Consider the following 23,408-nt stretch of genomic DNA (forward strand, 5'->3'; position numbering starts at 1 on the left):
CGATTTAAAGCAAAGCGTTTTAGGTACACGAATATTTTTCTTTTTCTTGCTCCCTCTAATAACTGTAAATGTTGTTGTAATTGTAAATAAAAACTGGATCTTGAATGTCAACAAATCCCGTTAAAGGTGTTGGAATATTAACATTGAAATGTTTTTATTCATAATAAAATGTGTAAAGCATTTGGAACAGACGGTCAAACTACAAAATGACAAGGGCATATATATATATATATATATAAAGGTTCTTTAATCATGATTGTTGCCAAACATATGATTTAAGGCATTTACAGTATAAAAAAGCAACAGCAGATCGTTATATGTGTCTTTAACTGGATACCGCAGGAACAAACAAGCAGCTTAACGATGAGCAAACTGTGTAAACAAAGTTCATCTTCAACAATATTTTCAAGTAGAGACGATGCCGGTGAGGTCAGGGGCGTAAGGCCGAGCCGCTCCAGAGGGGATCGGATCAAACAAACAGCACGTTGATCGATGGATGCTCAGAAGATCGGCAGTTTAACAACACAGGTTCGTTGAAGTTCGACAATGTGGATGGAAAAAAGTGTAGCGTGCTGCTGAGGTTCAACGCTGGATGGGTTAAGTTCATGTGAACGATCAGCACCAAGGGCAGAATGTTATTTGATGGTATGGAGGTACCAAAACAGTTCTGTTTAGCGCCCCCTGTTGGACGAAGGGTGTGCACTCATGAAGTAAAACAAAAACCCTGACTGAGAGATCAAAGGTGAGACTTCAGGTAGCGTGGGACTTTCATCCTTTTGAATTTTGCTCAGCTTCATTCATGTTCTAACTGAACTACTTCTGTTTTGGTGCTTGCTCTCGCACCTCACTTTCCACGCCAAAACTCCCCCTAAATGTTCCACCGTCCCCGTCACACACACAAGCGTTTCTACCACAGTTAAATGAATGGATCGGAATGTACATCACACTCCTCACAACGACCCTGAAATAATTCACGATGCCGTCTGATGTTCGGTCACGTTTGCTCCGATCCGATTGTGATTTGCCTCGCTGCACTTTGAACAGACAAAGGAGGGAACAACGTGTTTTAAGGGCACTTGATTGGCATTTGTTTAAATCTCTGATTCTAGAACATTCAACAGGCTTGGTTCCTTGAAGATTAGGTCGCTGTGTGTAAAAGGAAAAGAGGGTTTTGTGTGTTGGAGATTGACAAATTCAGGTTGGATGTAGTAGGACTTCTGCTCTGTGTGTGACCAAGCGGCTCATTTTCAGGAGATCCGATTTCACTTGAGAAAGCTGGACAGGGGCCAAACATCCACACTTTGCACCTCACATGAATCCACAGCTGGGAGCTCCTGGTCCCAGTCCGGGGACAGTATGAGGACAGTAACATGGTGGAGGATCTCCCAGGCCATGATTCCTTCTATTACAAGATCAATGAGAGGTAAGGTTCGCCTCAAGCTGTTGCATTCAAGTGGTTGTCGGGCTGCACAAATCTGTCGACTCAAACCGAGGAATGTGATGCCTGTTTAAGGGTGGAGCTTGGTAACAGCGCTACACCTGCTTCAAATAGGAATACTTTTGTCTCACCCGGAGCTTTCTAAGATATAAAGCTGCGTTTGAAAAAGACGCCCAGCTGCCAGTGTACTGGCATCCCAGTGCACAGGTTTGAGAGAGGGATGGACATGAAGGACATGAAGGGGTGAAGGTGCTCGGCCACGAGTCTGTACAGGATATCTACATCGGCGTGAAGGTTTACTGGCACAGAAAGACGATACAATCAACAGAGTTCACGCTCAAGTACAGTTAGGTCTACAAATGAAGCGCCAGCACGATGGAGGGAGGAGGACCACGCGGATAAGCATCATAAAGAAGAAGAATTATATACTTTGTGGCTTGCTAACGTCTCTGCTCAAATAGAGGTTCTTACAAAAACAATCAACACTATTGGATAATGTTAGTAATCTTCAGTACATTCAGTCATATCATCATAATACACTACGATAAATGTGCGTTTTTTTCATAAACACCACAAAGTCTGGATCGCTCGTCCTTCGCTGAGGTTCAAGGTCGCTCCTCCAGATCCAGTGGTTCGTTTAAAAAAAAGTAGTTGCCATTCATAAGAAATGAGAGTTGTTTCCGGCCTCTCAGCGAGGCAAAGCTTATTCAACACCAAGGAATTGATGTCTGATAAATCTGCCACTCCTCACGTGAGCCGTCGTCACATGACCCTACTTCTTCCCCTCGCTCTCTGCGGAGACAAGAGCAACCAAGAGACAGGACACGTATAAACATCAGTGACATGAAACACCACACGCAATGTTTGTTATTCTCATTTTCTTTCAAAAGGTGAAAGTTGAATTTACATAGCAAAGGTCAGCAGATTTACATGCAACAAACTGCACTGCTGCAATAGTCAGTCCCTCCAGGATATGGCGATGTTGCAATGTCAACGATGAACGCTATTTCAGCCAATCCCCGCGAGTGCAAATTTGACCATCACAGTGACTTTCCCGCCTATTCCACCAATCACTTCAGTCTTTTTTTGCGCACCCCTTTACGGTGCGGCGTCATAGTCCCTCCCTTCTCGTTGAGATGAAGGCACGTGTGACACCACACACTCTCATTAGCCCGCAAATACTGCCGCCAAGGGTCGTGATTCGCAATGCACTCAAACACTACACGTGGCAGACATAAACAAACATGGCTGACCCCGCGATCCACCAACGTTTGGTAAGACAAGGACGCAGGTTCCACAATGCAACACAGACTTTCCACGAAGGTTAGAGTGGCCCCCCAGGAGATTGACCCACTTTTTTGTGGCCGGAAACCAGCAACCGCTGAGTTGCGAGTTGTATTTAGAGTGAGAATGACTTGGCAGTTGTTCCTCGACTATGTGTTTTCCAAGTTACAAACGACAAAGAGCAGAATTTTGGCTTTTGAGGTACAAAAATGCTCCTGAGCTGATTCACTCTGTTCACCGTTCATCTGGTAGTGGAAGTATCCTGCATGGTGTGTGTATCGCGTGTTGCCAAATTTGTCTTGAAACTACAGTCCTCAGAAAGCGACGCGATTTTTAAATTAAAGTATGAAATCAGGAAGTGCAGTCCACGATGAATCAGAGAGTTTCACGACACGCAGCAAGAGGACCACCATCCAAGGGCATCAAAATGATTTGTAAGCCGAGAAAAGATGGAGAAAGAAGCTCGCCTGAGAAGCAGCTCACGAGAGACAGAGTCTATCAACTGTGAGGCAGCATTTGTGCTGACGTCTTGACTTTTGAGGGACTGGAACTGATTCACAGCATTTCCATTAACCTCTAAATTAATTTCTCAAATCTAATTTTGGGGAAATTGAGTTTCCAAACCAACACAGATTAAACTTGTAAATCCACAGAGAGCAGATCTTTTTTGGCGTCATGATGACTCAATCAGCAGAGTTACGATGTCAAACCCACCTGTGGATGAGTGTCCTGACACTTGCTGACTGGAGACCAGCGACCTGGAACTTAAACCTTCAAGACACAAACAGAAATGATCACTGTGTGACTGCAGTAACACCACAGTACACCAACAGCCAGCAGTCGCAGAGAAATAGGAAGAGATTTATGGGTTTGTGTTTGCACCTTTGTAGATGTCGTACTGTCCTGGCATCAGGCTGTAGCTCATGCCCAGGTGTGTGTGGTGGTGCGTGTGAAGGTGCCGGGCGAACGACACGTGATTCCTCTCGTGCTCCATCTCCTGCTCGCCCTCCGGGGAGCCCTTCTCGCCGGGCTGTGTCGAAACACAACAGGTTTAAATCCAACTGCTTCTTTCGACACAAGTGTTGTTCAATGGCAACTCAAAGGAAAAACAAAAACATTCCATTCACAAACACTGGATTACTACTGTCATCATCTGTCTCAGAACAGTGTTGCAGGTTTTTGCTATCATCTAGTTTGAAAAAAAAACTGTCTTTGTGACTGCTTTATCAAGATTCATGGATGCTTCATCAGTGAGTCACAGTCTGGCTGATCCGTGTCACAAAACTAACTCAGCACTTTACTGGTCTCTAGTGACTCCATGGTACACAGTGTGGAGAGCATTAGAACCCATTATTGCAGCCATGTTTTCTTTCCAGAGTCCAACAGAATTTGGGCATCACATCCTACCTCACTTCTACAGCGCAATGTTACCTCGAAACTGTGCTGAGGTGCAAGGTTAAGAGTTGGATTAGGTCTCAGCTAAGGTGAGCCCAAGTCTGCGTGAGCATCCTGACCACAACACCTAGTGATATGCAGTAGGCGCGGTGCTCACAGCTGGTGATTTCCCGTGGAACTGGTGGTTCTGCTGCAACAGTTCCATGGTCGCTGAGGAGGATGAGTCGCTGCTCTGCTTGCTGCCGACTCCCCCTGCGCGGCTGGAGGGGGTCACCTCGGACTCCTCCCTGCCTGCCGTCTTCCCATACAGGGGGTAATGGAAACCTGGAAGACAGACGTCACACTGGGTCAGGAGGCGTCTATCTGCTGGACCCCCCTTCAGAAGAGCCGTTGCCTTATGACTGATTTCACCAAACACAAAATGAAATTGTAAGCAAATGGACAGCTGTGGCTTACCTGGGTAATTGTGGATCAGTGTTGGGGACAGCCGTCGGTAGGATCCCCCGCTGCCCTCACACATGGCCAGATAGGGCTGATAGGAGGGATGCTGGTACTGCATGTAGGGCTGTGACGTCATGGGCGGAGAGACTGCCGCCCGGGCACTTTGCGACTCCTCTGACAGACCTTCCAATGACTCCTGGCTCTGCTCGTCCAGACCATCCAGTCTGTCCGACTCCTCCTCCGTGTCAATGACCGGCACATCATGGAGTCTGGCTTTTTTGCTGTCACAGCCTCCTGCTCGCTCTGACGTGGTCACCTTGGTTGGCTCCAGAGCAGCTGCCCATTCCTTCACCCTCTCTCCTTCACCCTCGTAGGGCTCCTCCTCGTGTTGACTCTGTAGCTCAGAGTACTTGCTGTGAGCAAGGCGGTGAGTCCATGCTGGGCTGTCTGAGGACTAGATTGATGAGGACAAGTGTTGGTGCTGAAGCTGAAGTGTTTCCCCTATACGTCTTTGGTAACAGTGGCGGGTGGGAGTCATTTTGAGGTCGTGTAAACAGCAGTCAATCTCATCCTCAGTCTTAAGTTATCATGCAAGTCAAGTCTGTTTTGGTGACACTCTTCCACTGCTGCTGAATGACCATAGAGGAAACACTGCTTGGATGAGCAGAGCCAAAGACACAGCGGCTGTCTGTGACTCTGCATTTGATGCTGATGAAGGATGACGGCGTTTCGGAAGCAGGCAGCCATTAGACGTGGGATGAGGATAGCATGTTGCCTCCACCTCGATGGTTTGCATCGTCACGCGTGTCATGAACACGATCAACTGCAAATCTGAAGCCGAGGTAAAAGAGAGAAAACAGCCTCGCGGCTGAGACTCATGCAGACGCTTCACAAAAGCAAGCGGCTCTGGAGCGAGCAACCCTCAACAGACCCATGGATGCATTTAGAAAAGGCATCAAATATACATTAGCTGCTGCTGTAAGTTTGCTTATCAAACAATGTGGAGACACTATTGGTGAGCAGAGCAACAGCACCACAGGACTGCATGACTGTTGTCACTAGCACCCATCAGTAGAGGTACACAATGAATCTCTTTGAACCACACAACAAAGTTACTGAATCACACCAACACCATCGGCAGAGGCGGCGGCAGGTTAGAGACAGAGGGAGAAACTTACACTTGAAAAGGAAACGTTTGAGTCCAGATCTGTCTGTTTGTTTGAGTTGTGGAGGGACGAAGACGAAGACGAGGAAGGTGATTTGATGTCATCGCAGTCTTTCACCGAAAGCTGCTGTTGGTCCACCATACCACCGTGGACCACCTTGACCCCCAGACCCTGTCCTCTATCCCGACCGTCATTCAGCTCCACGTAGGACAGGACCGGTTTGGAACAACACCCTCGCGTGCCCTCTGGGACCTTCCCTTGAATGGCTCCTCCATGTTTAACCTCATCAACATCTCTTCCACCCGCCCCTCTTTCCCCCCTCTGCTTTCCAGCGGGAATCTGGTCACAGCATTTCGGGGACATCAGAAGTTTCTGGTCCATGTACAATCCACGGGAGTACTGGCCATAGTACAGTGACTGAGCCAACGCAGTCTGGGTCTGACTCATGGCCAGCTGGAGTTGGGACTGAGGCGGACTGTCAGCTTTCTTCGAGTCTGTAAAGTCATGGGATGATCTGTCATTCTCCTTCATGTCTTCCTTTCTCTCTTTCCCTTTGCTGTCATGAGACGGGCTTTTATGGAACGTCTGCCTCTCCGGCTGCTGGTACCCCTGCATGTAGTAAGGCTCAAAGCCATGGTAGTATGGGGACTGGGCGTCTTTTGAGGACGGGACAACGATGGGTGGGGTTTTACCGGCGCTCCCATGGTTTGCACTCACCTCTGAAGAAACACAGGAGCCAGATTTGGATCTAATCCCATCCAAGCGACACTCTGACGGTAAACCATCCTCCCCTGCATCGGAAATATCCGAGTAGGCGGGGCTGTCGTTCTTACTGTCTGAGTTTGACGCACAGCTACCACTGACATCAAGCCGAGACGACGTGCCGATTGAAGGACTCGGTGCATTGTCGGTAAAGGTGTAGACTTTGTCAGCCTCGGCCCGGATACTGGCCATCCTGCTCTCTTGGCTCTCCGTGAGTCCATTCAAAACATCCTGTTTACTGAGGTGCTCCTTCAGCAGGCTTCCGGAAATCTCCTTGATTCCCATTTTAGTTCCGTTGCTACATTCCTCCAGTTTGACTCCACCGTCACCGTTTGAGGTCCGAAGTGAGGGATCCTTCATCTGTTTTTCCTTCATCCTTCGCTTCTCTTTTTTCCTGGTTTCATTGGAGCAGCTGACTAGCGTGGCTTTGACCACGCTCGGCTCCACGATGATGTTCAGCTTTGGTTTGATGGGTTTAAGGGGAAGATTTTTGCTGACAAGGCCCGCTGGTGCCATGGAGGAGGGTGGCTGTGGCGTGTTTAAATCGGCACTTGCGACGGGATACGCTGCGTTGGGAATGGCAATCAGTTTTGGGGGTGCGGGCGCCGGGGCGATCGGCCGATTTGTCCTTAACTTTGCCATCTTCTCTGCTTTGCTGCTTGCCTTTTTGCCTTTGTCAGTTTGGCCCCCTTTCTTTTCGATCAAACCCTCAGCCTCGAGCTTGGGCATCTCCACCATGGTGTTGCGGTCGGGTACCATGCAGTTTTCTAGCACTACCGTCATGTTTGAGATGATTGGCAGGTTGCTCAAGTCATCAATCAGCCCATCTTTGATCAGTGAGGTTCTTCTGGTTTTTGAGTTTGACGTGGGACTGTGGTCAGTGCTGAGGAGTAGCCGTCGGTTCTTCGGTGACCCCACTGTCGTCACCTTGTACAAAGGAGCTGGCTTCTTGCTGCTACTCGTGCTGTTTGTGTCAGAGAGGTCAAATGACATGTTGCTGATGGTGTCGTCACAGTCCGAGAGTCGCTCCTCGCTCTCGCAGTCCTTCATGGGCTCCAGATCCGGCTTCCTCTGCCCCTCGACTTCCAAGTGTGCATGGGTTTGGTGGTAGCGCAGTCCGTTGATGTGCTTATAGCGTTTAGTGCAATTAGGGTGGGGACAGTCAATGAGGATGGGCGGGGGAGGAGGTGAGGAAGCACAACCTACACCCGGGTCCATGAATGAGGGGTCGGATTTGCCCTGTGGCGTCGATGGAGCGCTTCTGGATTTGGCTCTGATCCTTTTCCCATTGCCGTTTTTAATGTTGCTGGAGGAGACCAGGGTGAGGTCCAGGTCCCCGGGCAGTTTGTTCTTTCTCTTACCAGAGAGGGAAGAAGCTCCGTTGGCAGGTTTCACCTCGTCCACGGTGAAGAACGGAGGAGTTCGGCAGGTGCTGTTGATTAGCTTCAGGCTCCCTCGCCGACCCTTGCTGTGTATGGACGCTGCGGTTCCGGCGACGCCCCCTCCGCGACTCCTGTGCTGCGACAGACCCCTGATTTTGGTGGATGGACTCGGATCAATGCAGGAACGCTCCGTCATATTCAGCCGCATCCGTTTCCCACGGCCCCTTCCACCTGGCATCTCCGAGTCACTGGATGGAGACTCGCAAAACCTGGACAAAGGCAGGGCAAAGAATTACAGCCCTCTGAATGTGAGTCATAGTTTTGTTTTTCATAGCAACAGAGCATCAGTGTTTCTAGGGGTGAGTATGTTTTCTACTCTTATTACTATTAACACTTCTTCGGTTCAACAGTCCCAAGTCAAGTTAGTTTGCTGTCTTTAGATTGAAAACTGGTCCACACTGAGAAAAATCTGGTCGTATCTGCACAAGATCTGTATCGGATAGGACTTCCATCTGCACGGATCTGGCATATTCACTGACCGTATTCAATACTAAACCAGGCTCCAGGGTGGATACATTTGAAAACGCCAGATACGTGTCTCCTTGTGGACAGCGGATCTGATACTTTAGGTCACCGCCCCCCCCTTTTTCACTACCCAGAAGGTTTCAACAGTCACTTCACAACAACAATGGTGTTCTGCAGAACTTTTAGCTGACCGGCTGGAAATAACTGCCACAAACTATATAAACCCAGTGCAGCACGATGCACCTCCAAGGAGTGAATAGATGGCAACACAGAGACAGTACTGGATCAGACCTGGCAGAACCAGCTGCTGGTGGGACAACTTTGTGAATGGTGTCGTCGTGGACCGGGAGTGGACGGAGAGGGCGGTGGGGTGACCAGAGTTTAGAGAGCTCACAACTAACAAATCCCATCATGTTGGTCACCAAGACTGTTCAGCGGCCAGCAGTTGTCACTCAGGGATCATTGATCACAAGACACCAAACCGCATTAAAATATGGTCCTGAATCAAAGTGATGCTGTTGTAGTTTCTAATAATCCCTGGGAACAGATGTCTACTCCTCCAAGACGACTCTTCTGTACGACAAAGGCCCAGATGGCTGCTAGCGCTCACGCAGAAGTGTCAAACTGCCTCTAATCTGATTAATCTCACAACAACCGACGCGAGCTGTCAGCCAGCTCTCCATGTTCAACGCCATCCAGCCACGCTGGGTTACGTCACAGACACTTTATACACGGAGTCAAGTGTGATTCCTCCTGAGAGGACGTTACCTGAGAACATCTTGTTCCCATCGTCACCTGACTTGAACTCCTGTACCATCAGTCAGGGCCACTGATGATTATCATTCAGCGCTCGTCGCTGCTTCGCTCCGTCTTCAAGGATAAAATTGATTTTTTAAAACTCACTGCGAAACCTGCTTTGCTTTTCAATCACAGGTACCATCCACCAACGTCTCTCCGTTTGACACCGAGGTGTTTCTGCTTTCTAGGCGTCTCCTCCACGTTGAAGCTGTTTACTGCAGCGCCCCTCTTCTACATGCCACACTCGCTCCTTCGCTCTCGCTATTCACACACAGCATTGGCTCTAATGGAACATGACCTTGAACTCTGCATGTTTTCATCAGCTTTTGTCAGAGGTCAACTTGATCTGGCAACCTTCGTCCATTGTTTTTTTCTGCTCATCTGGAGTCAGACTCTGGAGGCAGCCAAAGTGCAGAGGCTCTGCTTGTCACCCAAACCTCCTCCACAACTTTGGAGGTGCTCTCGTTCACGAGTGAAGGAAGGGTGGAGAGGGACAGATGGATTGATGCACGTCTTCAGTCAGGGGGACTGAAGAAAGAGCTCAGCCAGAGGACAAAGCTCTCCACTTGCTAGTGGGCTTCTCTTCTCACCTGTGGTCACCAGCTTTGTACAGTTCGTCTTACTGGACTCTCTTGGAGAGAGAAGCTCAGTCACCCGGCAGAGGCTCAGAGTAGAACCACTCCTTTTCTGTGTAGCAAGAGGGTGCAGGGAGGAGACCCTGGGCCAGACCCAGACTCTCTGTCAAGGCACCTCTCAGTTGCCTTAAAACCAGACGAGCTGGAAAGAGGGACGTCTGGACCTTTCCACTGCATCGCTGCCCCTGCGACCCTACCGTGGTGTGAAGATGTGTAAAACAAATGCAGCTGTCTGGACCCAGGTTTGCACTGGACCATAAACAAACTACACTGGGGAACATACATGACGATAACACAGGGCTTGAAATCACTCTACCATCAATTGGACACCTCATTTCATCTTGTTTCTCGCTCCCCTCACTGTCAAACTCACTCAGATTTAATAAGGTCTAACTCATCCAATCATGACGACGTCGGCGGAATCAAAATCGTCGTCGGCATCTGAAACAGCCATTGCCATGGCAACATTCACTTCTGTGGTGGTGTAATAATCCAGACGTTTTCTACTCCAAATGACAGTGTTTGTGCTCCAGCTCACGAGCTCATTCATAAGCTCCTTGGGAGCTGCTTACCTAAAACACAACAAGTGAGAGCGGCTTCACAAAACGCTTCAACTCAAAACAATGCGCCTGAGGAAAGTGACGATGTGAAGTGACCAGACAAGCACTTGACCTGACTTCTGGCTGATGATTTCAGATTTTAACATGCCACGATGGCCGACGTGACTGAGTCTGAACGACAAATACGAGTATTTCTGGTTGATGAAAGCACAAGAGTTGGCTCCACCTGGGCTGCTGACAGACGAGCATCAGTGTAAATCACAGTGTTTTTCTTCAAACACTGCTGTGAGTCGTGTGTGTACCTGGGTGGAGCCCAGTCGTGCTTGGTGCAGTCGAGCAGAGTTCCCACGTAGGTCCTCTTCCTCCAGGTCACGTTCACCACCAGCACACCTGACACAGAGAGGATGGTCTTAGTCGCACAACTGATGTAAATCTGACCTGCTTCTCAGGAAATCAGAAGCACAGACGGCTTCCTGGTCCTCACACCCATCAAACTTGAGACCTCCTCACACACGCGTTCTTTCAAATGACTCCTTCTATTCAGACTGTGCGGTCGATTTTTGAGATGAAAGCGAGACAGTGTCGTCGAACCGCTTCAGAATTTTAACACCCAGACGACAAAACCTCTGTGGCTCATTTTGTGATGACTCATTTCTCTCTCATCCTCCGGAGCTTTATTTGTTTCACTCTTTAGACTAACAGATCCAGACGTCCCTACACTATCATTGGATCACATTAGAGTCATGCATCTCTGAATCCTCTATATGTGAGGGACACGCAAGGACATGGAAGTGGACTCACACACGTCGGCGTGAGAGCAGAGGAGGGCAAAGTGCTGCCCGGGGGCCACATCCAGCCCTAGGTCTGTGTTCCTACGGCCATCATCAGGTCAGAGCAAAAGCACAACTATGCTGTGAATGAAAAATAAAACTAGAGGTTCTATTCTTCTTCAGTCCTTCTTAGATTTTTTTAAATGAGTAATGCTCATTTTAAATGTTTTTTTTCTGTCACAAAAATAGATGAAAATATCTTGTCTTTTTAAAACCCAGAGATATTCCCACTTAAAAAGATCTTCCATTATTTACAATTTATATAGAGAATATTTAAATAAAATGACATAATATACAATTAAATTACGTAATTTCAATTTCCCCTGTTTGATAGTATCAAAGTTACTTAACTTAAGTTTCATAAAAGATTTTTTTTTCTTTTGGCTTGATATGCCTTCATGTAAGTCAGATTTCAAGACTGAAAGCGTCATGGCCTCATGGCATCACTGGCTGAAACACACCACAGGGGAATTGCCCACGACTCGGTACCAACTCATGGAGTCCCACACAGCTGAGCTGATTCCAGAGACAGGAAGTGACTCTCAAACATCTGAATCTCTCCCGCATTTCAAACCTTTACACAGATGATAATGCTGGTGACCACCAGAGGGCTAATAACAATGATTTATACGGCAGGATTAAAGATGAAATAAATATGAAACAATAAATAATATTTTTGCATTTGTATTAATTTAGTCGCGTCAGTCACTTATAGCAAAATGGTCTCATTAAATAGAACAAATGCAACGTAATAAGTATTCTGGGGAAAATGTCACTTTAAAATCAATTCATTGGAAACAAAAAATGAATTTGAAAAGCAAAATATTAAAAGGGGTGATACAATATGACTGAAGAAGACTTGCTGTCTAAAGCGCAAACATAGCAAAAGAGTTTGACTCAAACAAATGTGCTTATTAATTCGTGTGTTTGAGTGGGGGTCAGCTCCAGGACTGGTGGACGATGAGCCGATGAAGTCGAGCTCACCCTGCCTCACGCCTGCGGCGAGGGAGAAGAGCATTAGTCCTCTTCTCTTTCCTCTCCACTCAATTAAAATTCATCTTAATTAACATGCAAGCAGCATCGAACCCTGGCGTCCACAGAGGAGGGGGGGGCTGTGGTTATCACTCCACCTACGCAGCGATAGTCCCCGAGCGGCAGGAGAGCTCCTCCACACTCAGACACGTCACTTCTTTATCTCTCTTTGTCTCTGCTGTTTTTGCTTCTGTGTCTGGATGACTTTGACATTGATGCTTTTCTCTCTCTGCCGCCGACTCCGCCGTTTTCTTCCCCACTCCCCGCCGCCTCGCTCGCTGGGAAGGTTTAAAAATAAAGACATCACGTCCTTCCTCTCTCCTCCGTCCATCCATCCATCTGGACACGGTGAATAAATCTCTCTCTCCCCGTCATTAAACGGCACTTGTCCTCAATCTCCTTCTGAAATAGAGACTTTGTATCTGAAGGAGGCGACTTTCTCGATGTGACAGAAAATGAAACACTTTTTTTGAGAACTGCAAATTACGATTCCGTGGAGATTCCAGCGTGACGACCACTGACCCGAGGTTTGTGGAGGAAACAGCCGTCACAACAACACTGCTGATGGCAACACTATCAGCTGTTACTAATCACTTCCAACACGACAAGAACAGTAGCAAAGGTTCTGTGCCGTTGTAAATGGTGAAAGTAAATCACCTGAAAGGCGAAAATAGAGGTCACAATTATCCTCGAAAAAGAAGTTTATTTTAGGAAACAGGAACCTTCTGAAGGGTGGTCAGTGAGCTTGTTACCTTCTTCCGTCTCGTGCCAAACGATTCCCTCCAGGTTGACGCTTGTTCCAGGCTGACAGGGTCCAAAGCAGTTGCCCTCTAGTCCCCCAACAACGCCACCCTCTTGGGTATTTGTGCCGACGGACCTGGTCCTTACTGCGAGCTGCTTGGAGTTGGAGGTAGGATGCGTTGGCGGGGAGAAAGACTGAGGTGCAGGGGAGGGGACTCCAGGTTGGGCTGGAGTGGGGGGTGCTGGAACAGTGAACATGGAATCCAGCTGCAGAAGAGCAACAACATACGAGTTAAATACACTGAACCTGTCAGAAAATAGTTGAGTGACAGGGTTATGTAGCTGTCGTCCATCACAGGAGCAGACCCTGAACCTCTCTGGACATTCTGAAACACCTCCACATGCACCCTCCGTCACCCCTGTGGGAGAGCCCAGACACCGACTTATGGCTTGTTTATAGGAGGAACTACAGCGTCAGTGAGGCTTTATTCCACTGCAAACCTCACGACTTCATCATGGACAACTGGAGCTGGTCGCAGAGACGACTCCACTCACACGAGCTGGGAAGTCTATGGAGGTATTGGTCAACAACGGAAGGGTCTGGCTCAGCTGCCGGCTGCCAAACTGGAGGACCTCAGACTTGATGGAGCCCGCAAGGCCATCTGGGAATCTGAACCAGAGACTCTGACAGTTCAGCTCCATACAGAAAAAAAGTTATAGTTATAGCTATGAATGTCCTTTGATCTTCAACACCAGCTACCTTCCAACTTCTTCGTCCAAGAACACAGTTCTACCTGTCTACCTAGCTTGCTTACATCCTCCTTCTTTCACTGCCGACCCATCAACCTTCAGCTACTTCTTCTTCCCTTGTTTCCTCCCCAGTCCCACCTTTCTCCTTCACAACCATCTGCCTCCCAACCGTTCTCCTTCCGCTCCACCATCCTTCATGCATGTCGATTCACTGCAACATCAGTGACCCGCTGCCTGGTCCTTTTTCAGGGCCTAGGATTCGGTCTCTGCCTGTCCACCTCAACCGACTTCCTCCACTATCCCAGAGCCTTCCCTTCTGCATGCTTCGCTCGCTACCTTGTTTGTCCCCCGCCGGGAATGTTGTGAGCACAGCTCAGTGTAAAACACAGCCACAGTGCGAGAGAAACAAGGCGACACGAGAACGTTATATTTGCTTTAATATTCCATCAGCGGATAATCCCTCTTCCGCACCTGTTTCTATTCCAGGACCCTCCGGCACGTCTGATCGCCTCGCTGCTCCCAGCATTAAGAGTTTTGCTTCAGCAGCATCTACTCTTAATTCCAGACAAACAAAACCACATTTACAATGCAAAGCAGCAATAAAACAAAAGCCCTCAGATCCTGCGAGGCGGCTCACTCCCACTCAGCTGCCACCCAGGACGCTCTCCAACAAATCACACAGTAAATTAACGATAAAAGAAGAACCCTGATCCCCGGCGAGTTTTCCTCCCTCGGAGACCGAGACCCGATGTTGAGATTCACTCTGGGACTCTAGCAACGCAACGATGAAAAAGCAGAGGCGTGCGCTCCCTCGACACTTCAGACACATCTCACTCGGATTCTTCTAATTCGTGCAACACAACAGTCCCTGACTGGTCCAGGCGGGTGGGCGAGGCGGAGGAGAGGGACGGTTGGAGGACAGACTCTCTCCAGCGCATGTCTCCTCCCAGGTGAACCAGAAGGCATCCTGACAACTCCGACTGGCTATCGGTTACTCTGAGTCTCTCCTGGATGAGCTTCTCTCTCTCAACAAAAGTCCAGACAGAGGGAGCTGAAGATCATCTTGTCTCCTTCACGACTGAATATGAAACCTTCCATGAGAACTGAAGGTCTCTGTTGGCGTCCGTGAGGTCACCAAAGCTAGGGTTCACAAGAAAATGTTTTATTGAACTTTGGATCATGGTCAGGTCAGTCCTCCTGGTTACTCTTCAATGTTTATTCACCCACCCCACTCTGTCTCCGGCAGCTTCTAAATATCATCCCTCCATCATGACGCAACCATCTCAGGCTCACTCAGGACGTCCACACTGGCGTCTCAGAGATTCGATCTGGGCTCAGTGGCTCAGCACTCTTCCTGTCCACTCCCAGATCAGAAAGCACAACACGACCCTCAACACACATGTACAACAAGACAAGCTGAGACATGAGGACGAAGTGTAACAGACGCTCGTGATGACAGCCATTGGGTAGAACAGCCCTGCCCAACCCGCAGCTCTTTCCCTCGTTTCATGTGGCTCTTCACCAAATGAGCTGCCGATCTGTCTGCCATTATGGTCAAGTTGCTAATGAGATGATCGAAATGACAAAATATTGTTTGAAGACTTTAACATGCATTTAACTTTGAAACATAAACAATGAACCTCGCCACACACGCGGCCCTAAGAGAAGGACCGTCGTCAGAACCACGATCAACACAATTTACATGACTTAGTTCCACTTTTGACTTTGTCATTCCACAAACTGCCATGGCATGTGTCTCACCTATTATTGTAACCTTATTATAATGTATTATTATATATATATTGGTGGCATGAGCCATGTAAAATATATATAAGTAAAATAAATGGCACATATTTCTATCTACGCCGCTTGATATTTTGAAGAGGATCACGGTAAAATGTATGAATTTGAAAAATACATGCACAAGAGACACACGCTGGACGCAAACCAGCAACCATGTGATCACAGGCAAGTGCTTTAACCGCTATACCGCCGCTAAGTCACATGACCAGCAGCCTTACATATTTGCAGAATGTGGCTCTTTTCAGCAACACAGTAACACAATGTGGCTCTTAGCCTGTGACTGGTTGGTCACCCTTGGGGTAGAACAAGATCATCATCACTGCCATCATCATTGTCGTCTTCATCATCTTCTTCATCATCATTACATCATCATCATCGTCATCAACATCACTGCCATCATCATCATCACCACCACCACATCTCTCTTCTTCCTGACAAAAACGCAATCTCTGTACTGTCTTTGGCTCCTCCACTCTTCCTCTTCCCGCCATGTTTTCCGCACTCCGTGTCCTCGCATCCCCTCCTCCCCCCTCCCCTCCCCACTCTCCCCTCCTCCTTCTCCTATTAAATTCCTCCGTGAGCAGAAACACTGACAGTTTTTTACCGCACAGAAATCATGGCTCCTCAAAGAACTGTGTGTGTGTGTGTGTGAGTGAGTGAGAGAGAGTGTGTGAACGGTCGCCATCTTTCATCCTTTGTCTATTCCTGTTTTCTGCCTCCAGTCTTTCCTGTCTCTCTCTCTCTCACACACACACACACACACACACAGTGAATGACAGGCTCTCGTGGCATTTAAGTCGACAGCCGATATTATTTGCCGCCATAACTCCCTCTGCCGCAGATTGTCCTCGACAAAATAGCAACCGCTGTGAATCCCAGCGGCACAATCAAGCATTTACGATTTCTGTCAGGCGGCGTTAAATTACTCTCATGCAATCACCACTTTCCGTCTGATTAGAACGGCTTGACGAACGAAGCCGCCCTTTTTGTGCTGTTGAGGAAATTGTTGTCGACAAATTCCACGAGAGATTCCCAAGTTAGAGTGTCCCTGACACTTGTGACTTGTGTGAGTCTCTAAGTAAAGCATCTCTGCTGCTGTTGCTGCTACACATGACGACAGGTGTGGACCTTCTCTGGACTCTGTGAAGCTCAACAGAACACAATCATTGCTCTGATTTCCTCCCTCTGTCAATGAGTGTGAGAAAGCTCCATCATCTAGTCGTCTGAAACAACTCAGACCAGGCAGCTCAGGTCCACTTGAGCCGCCGGCATCACAGTCCTCTGATGGGAGGATGTTAATGGACCACTCTGCTGCAGTCAACACTGGCGACACATGAAGAACGTGGCTGCAAGTCATCTAAACATGGCGCCGTACCTGCTGGCTGTTGAACTGTATCATGAATTACGATGGAATGTTTCATTCTGAGACGTCTCTTCCAATGAAGGTTTTAAAGCTGTTTGTGTTTCACTCCACACGAAAGACTCCATCCAGAAAACAACGAGGCCTGTAAGTGAATCTGGGAAACATGTCGCAGTGTCGAACAGACACTACCGCCCGTGCAGTGGAGTCATGGTTCCTGGACAGAGCTGGAAGGGTTGATACCATTGATAGAACAATGGGGTCGTGGGGTCCAGTTCTCCTGTCACCATGGAGACACCAGTCACCGCTGGGTTCAGGATGGTCACCAAGTGGAGAATGACTGGAGAACCATGATGAAGTGTTTATGTATGTTACGTCAATGGAAACATCTATAACTCCACCGACACTGTGATGACAGCTGTGTGTGTAGTTCCATCTTAGATTCTGTGTTTCATTATTGACCTGTTTGTTCCTGTGGTCCCACAAGTCATGTGAAAGTTTAACTGAAGAAGTGAAGGTTCTGTAAAAGAACCGTTTTCAGCTCGTAGCCTCAAAACACCCACGCAGCTGAGCTCACAGGGATTCAACTTTTCTTGCTCCATCGTTGTTTTCCAACAAGGGAAGCGTGCTTCCTCTGAAAATCACCAGAGACATGCCAGGCCTTTGGTGGCAAATAAAGATGAAAGCAATAGAAGCAATAGAACAACAATAACGCAGAGAGCAGAATGAAAAGTTCAGCAGCCATGCTGTGGACAATGGCGAGGTGAGGAGCTTTCAGGCTCACACGTGACAAGAAACCGACCAATCACATGGAAGAACATCGATCAGGAACCATGTCAAGAACTCAGAAAAAACTAAAACACAGGGCTATGACATCATCAAGATCATGAACCAAGATGTGAAAGCCAATGGATGAAAGGCCTTTCCCACACAGACACAACTGTCTTCACGTAGACTCACAGGTCACTGGCCGATATGCCGATATCGCCGAAGTGCTGACACGACATAGTCATATCAAGTTTTATGCTGAGATAAATACTGTGAGAGATAAACAAGTGAAGAGGAGGAGAGGATGGAGGACAACTTAAAAGATTATAGAGAAGCTTCTCTGAAGGACCGGTTCAGGTCCAGATCTTTTGTTGCTTTAACAGACTTCCACAGGAGATAACCGCTACAATTCTGCCTCTCTGATGTGACATGTTGACTCTCCATGAGCTTTAGCATTAGCGCACACAGCAGAGTGACCTTCTTCTTTCGAAGAGGCAGGTAGAAGTTGCCTTGTTGGCTGGAAACCAGTTCCAGTGTGAGCTCTGATTCAGTGAGCGACATGTGTCGCCAAGTCGTGTTTGAGCGTGTTCAGCAGTTTCACATAACTTTCTAACTCCCATGATCCTTTGCTCAATCAGAGCAAACTTACAGTGACTGCAGTTGTATTCAACCTTTCTCCTTCTACCTGCAATGGCTGCAATTCCCCTCCAGACGGCACACTCCAGACATAATCACCTGGGTTGTCTGTGTCGCACCTTTTCACTCTCGGCACTCCAACTAAACGGACCCAGTCAGGTGTTGAGTGACGAGAACAACAACAACACGTCTTCTCTGACTTCCTTTGTCGCAATACTCAAACTTCCTGTGAAACAAGTCGCTCATTTTCACACTCGAGCCCTGCATCCATCTTGATTCTAGTCCAGGCACAATATTTCATCCATCCATCACCTGCCGCCTCTGTCGAGTCCGCCCCTTGAATACTTATGAACTCAGAAGGTAAGTGCTCGGAAGCTTCTCAAGGTTAGACGCTCATTTTTAAAACCTCCTTCGTCTCTTCCTCTTCACGAATGCACCGGGGGCTACGTTCTTCTGCAGCTTGTTTGAGTCTCCGTCCAATACTCTTCCGTCAATCACAGCCCGACCAGATCTTATCCAGCAGACGCTTCTGCCTCGGGCAGCCAGGGATTACAGGGGCTTCAATAGCGTGGAAACGAGGAAATTGAAATACAATAACACGTTTTTGTCAACAGATTCTTAAGCTGATCCGCTGCGGGCGAGCAGCGAGTGGATTCCTAACGAAGCGAAGAGCCTCAGCGACAGCTGTGTCGGCCACAGAGACGGGTTCTACTGCCGCCTCCTGTCCTGATGTCTGTGCTACATAAGATGAGGTGGACAAGCCGGTGCAGAAGCGAAGAACATAACTATAATCATGAAATACATCACCCAATAGGAATGCAGCCTTGTTAGTCCCACCCCCCCGAAGGTCCCGCCCTTGACTTTGATTGTCTTTAAATGGTGATATTTTATTAGGAAGGGCGAGCCCAGCTACGCTCGCCTGAAAAAGTGAAGGATGTTGTGCTAAACTTGAAGCTTAACAGTGATGAGAGCAAGAAAACAACATGTCAAAGTGAAACATTAAAGCCTCCGCCAGGTGTTCGGAGGGTTGTGTCGTAACGTCCCAGGGATGTTTATTGAATGGAGTTGAACTGATGATGCCACCGCATCGGGTCACACAAGCGGCAAGGGAATGAGCGCTATCACTGCCTGCCTGATGTGGTCTGAAAATTCCGGTGCTAGAACTGCAAGTTAGCCGTATTCACTGTGTTGTTGTCTTATGCACACACGTGTTTAATGTGTATTGATGTCTCCACGTTGTCACAGTTGAATCTGTCACTGCTAAACCTTGTTTTAAAAAAGGGGAAGAAGATCTCACTCCTGCTCCTTTTAAATCTATGTGAAATAAATGTGAGGAGAAATGTTTCCCTTACACTCTGTAATGCAAATGTATTGGAGGTGCTTGAAATGATTATTGTTTCAGCAGTGCTGGATGAAAAAAACTAGAATATCAGACAAAAAAAAAATACAATCTCCAGATTAAAATGTTAAAGGTAGACTATTTTAACAATAATAATAATTTTTAAAAACTCATTCACAAACTCAGCACTACTCTGTAACCGTTAGCGCATGCACGTTACTAACTTCCGGTTCCTCCAAGCTCAAACAGAATTAGCTCAGCATCAATGGCAATGGATAGCTATGTCTGCAATGCTCAGAAGAGCAACAAGGGATGGGCACTGCATTCGGTTCTTTTTTTGGTACTGGCCGAATTCCGTTGCACTACCAAGTACTGATTCAGCTAAAATCAAACATGGCTCATTGCGGACCCAGTAAAGTCCAAACCTGCAGGGTGGGCTTCTATCTCCAAGACCAATGTGGTACTGCAGTCACATGAGCTCTCCACTTGCAGGAGTGGTCGCACAGGTGTGGCAGATATCTCAAACAACGTGTTGCTGCCATTAACCTTCAACACACCTCATGCCATGCTCATGGGACCCATACCCGCTCGACTCGGAACCTCCACAACAACGACTGGAGATGTGACTGAAAGTATCTCCAGCAATCTCTCCCGCCAAGAACAAAGACTTCTGTTGCAGAAAATCGCGATCGATTGCAGGAGACGTCGTCATCCAACTCCTTCCACATCAGAGCGCTGATCCAGATGCATGATGGGTACGACGAGGAGTTGAAGGACAGTTCACTTTCGCTGAATTTGCATAATGAGTTTCTCCTTTATGCAAATGAGCTCCGGCTGCTGCAACAGGACGAGAAGCTCCAACTGTCAAACCAAACAGGGAATTCAAATAAGCGTCGCTTGGGCCGAACAAGCTGGCGTGTGAGGTTCGGACGGGGTCATGTTGGGGGGAGGGTTGTGACCTTAAAATACTGCGAGTTTGTTCATTTTCCTCTGCGACTTGAGGATGTGAGCATGTGTCGGCCATCTTGACCAACTACTGCTTTAATTCCAGTCATATTCATGCAACTACTATTGGCAACAGGAAACACACACGGGGAATTAACCTGCAGTGGAGTTCGAACTGTGCAAGGAAAGCCAGAGAACTCAAACTGCCCCAACTGGAACCCAAACCTCAGTCTGGATTCTGCAAAAAGAGAGTTGGGGCAAACTATCAACTACCTTAGTGAAGCTGTCATTGGAGACAGTACATCCTCTATACAAACATGAAGCACTACAAAGAGGATCTCGCTGACTCACTTGGGTGAAGGAGAGCCTGGCACACGTGGAGGACACAGAGATGAGCCTCCACAGAAACCTTTCTCAAGTTTCTGATTCTCAGGATCTTACAAACTAAGATGACAAAGTACTGTAAGTAAGTGTCGCAGGTTTGTGCATCAGTTGTGCTCTGATTTGACCTTCAGGGAGACACATGTTGGTGTTGAAGAGACCTGGAGTGAACTTGATGTGGAAGAGAGCTATGACAACAGGTCTCTGTGACTTCCTGTTTCCACCAGCTCCACGACAGTGCATGACAGGAACCCAGCAAGCAAACAAAGCAGAGCAGAACCAGTCCTGTATGTCAATAAAAACATTCTTTCTCAGGGTTCCTCCATCTGTTTCTGGCTTTTCATCCCCTCACCAAGATGACCATCCTCTGCTGTCACTTCTACTCGCTCCTCCGTCCCTGACACACTCCCTCCATTTTCTTCCACTGAACCCACAAAAGAACTTCTCGTCCTGGTTGGCTGAGTAAGGAAGTGAACCTGCAGTTTGAGGACACGACATACGTCGGAGACTCTCGGCTTCCTCCGGGCCTCAACTTAGACACGAGCTATTTTGAAATCAAAGCAGGCCAGTGTCAGGTGGATACACGGAATTCATGTGAAATGTATTTATCATAAATTTGAAATTTTAATCAAGAAAACTGAGCTAATTAAACAGTGAAGGTGATGCATTTTATCAGTCATATAAAGAACAAATAAATTATATATGTGTGTATATATATATATATATATATATATATATATATATATATATATATATATTTTTTTTTTTTTTTTTTTTTTTTTTTTTTTTTTTTAATATGACTATTTTCTTTTTTTCAGTCACGGCTATTATTATCTATTTGTCTTACGTTAACAAGACAAATGCAGTATCAAGTAATATATGATGATTCAGGAGTTTTTAATTTGCATTTAGCTTTGTGTTTTTATTTATACTAAGGCTTTGTGTACATCTATGATGTGACTTTCCTTCAACTGTTGCTGCTGTGACACGTCACATGTCACCACTGTGGGACAAGTAAAAGATCGAATCTAATCGAATCTAAAGTAATCTAATATTTCTTGGAATCAAGATGAAAAATATATATTATGTCATATATTGAACTACACAAATAAACACTTTGAATGTATACTTATCATCGAATAATAATAATACTAATAACAATAATAATTAAACATTTAAAAACATATTTAAAAAAAGATGATAAAAATGCTTCGCATTGATATTAAAAAGAAACAGCATCCAACAATGACAATGTTATTGACAATATAGTTTTATAGAATTTTGTAAAAAAAAAAAATAATAATAATAATAATAAGTAGCCCTGACCCTGAGAGGAGACATAAAGCACGATTGTTAAAACATGACTGTTAAACTGAAAGAAATTGAGTGACGAAGAAAATGGAAATCTCGAAGTCATGATTTGAAATGCTTTGACTTCTCCCTCCTCGTGATGGCAACAATGAACAACAAAAGCAGGTGAGGAGAGCCGCTCGCTCTCTTTGTGGCCTCCACCTGACAGCATCTCCTCCTCATCCTCTTTCTTCTCCCCTCGCTGTCGCACCACAACTCACCCTCTCCGCTCCGCGCTGCTTCTTGGCGCTCGGTGTGTCGTCCTGCTGCCGCCTCACCACGACACCACCGCCGTTCTTCACCGAACAATCCAGCGCTTCGGCTGTTCCGTCGCCCATGATGCCGGAGTCCGGAGCGACGCAGCAGCGGCAGTGCGCGTCGCGGCAGAGATGCTGCTCAGGCGGGGCGGAGGAGGAGAGGAAGACAGGGGTCGGAGGAGGAGACGAGCCATCGCCGGGCTTCTCCTTCCGTGCGCGGGCAACGGCGTCCCTCTCTCTGTCCTTGTCCCGCTTCCAGCCTCGGATCACGTTCTTCGTCTTCCGCTCCTCCTTGACTTTGGCGGAGGCCGCGGTCACGTCGCAGACGCCGTTGCTGTGACTGGTGGTTCCGTCCACGTCTCTGCTGGAAAGCATCTCCACACAGCGTCTCCCGCCCCCTCGAGCCTGGTTCTGGAGCTCCTCGGCTCCGACCCGCAGACTGGTCCCCGGGTCTGGAGCGAGGACGGGGCCGTGAGGCTGTCGGCTCAGACAGCAGCACTGGAGGAGAGGAGGAGGAGGATGAGGAGGAGGTGTGGCTGCAGTCTGTCAGCGCTCCTTCATCTCCATCAGCTCACAGAAAACATCTCTGGACTCATCCCTGGAGTGAGCAGAGACACTGTCAGCATCATCTGTGTCCACAGAGCCTGCCCTCCCAGCAGGCGAGTGAAGCAGTGGCTGACGATATTCCAGCTGTGACTCACGTCACTGAGTCCCACAAGTCCAGCCGAGCCCCAGGCGACCCTGAATTAACGTGTCAGCAGCACAATATTAAGTGAAAGACTTGAGCGGAAGCCGTTGTCACGCTTGACTGTGACTCATCTGACTCGAGT

At 47.6% G+C, this 23,408-nt stretch overlaps 1 protein-coding gene across 1 annotated transcript; it reads right to left on the reverse strand.

Annotated features, from left to right (window-relative positions):
- Positions 1-205: 205 nt before the first annotated feature.
- znf608 (zinc finger protein 608) lies at positions 206-23,152 on the reverse strand. The gene is made up of 9 exons (XM_053870646.1): positions 22,543-23,152; positions 13,001-13,256; positions 10,689-10,776; positions 5,737-8,137; positions 4,574-5,012; positions 4,275-4,441; positions 3,605-3,752; positions 3,437-3,493; positions 206-2,230 (listed from the first exon to the last, which is right to left on the reverse strand). The coding sequence occupies exons 1-9, from the start codon at positions 22,951-22,953 to the stop codon at positions 2,211-2,213; spliced, it is 3,987 nt and encodes a 1,328-aa protein (XP_053726621.1). The 5' UTR covers positions 22,954-23,152; the 3' UTR covers positions 206-2,210.
- Between the last annotated feature and the right edge of the window lie 256 nt (positions 23,153-23,408).

The sequence above is a fragment of the Synchiropus splendidus genome, chromosome 7 (genome assembly GCF_027744825.2).
Source record: "Synchiropus splendidus isolate RoL2022-P1 chromosome 7, RoL_Sspl_1.0, whole genome shotgun sequence".
In the NCBI taxonomy this organism is placed as follows: domain Eukaryota; kingdom Metazoa; phylum Chordata; class Actinopteri; order Syngnathiformes; family Callionymidae; genus Synchiropus; species Synchiropus splendidus.

Coding starts and splice junctions, on each gene's coding strand:
- znf608 (XM_053870646.1), bottom strand. CDS start 22,953: ATGCTTTCCAGCAGAGACGTGGACGGAACCACCAGTCACAGCAACGGC. Junction 3,494..3,604: donor ACAGTACGACATCTACAAAG/GTGCAAACACAA, acceptor TGTGTCTTGAAG/GTTTAAGTTCCAGGTCGCTG. Junction 2,231..3,436: donor GTCAGGACACTCATCCACAG/GTGGGTTTGACA, acceptor TTGTCTCCGCAG/AGAGCGAGGGGAAGAAGTAG.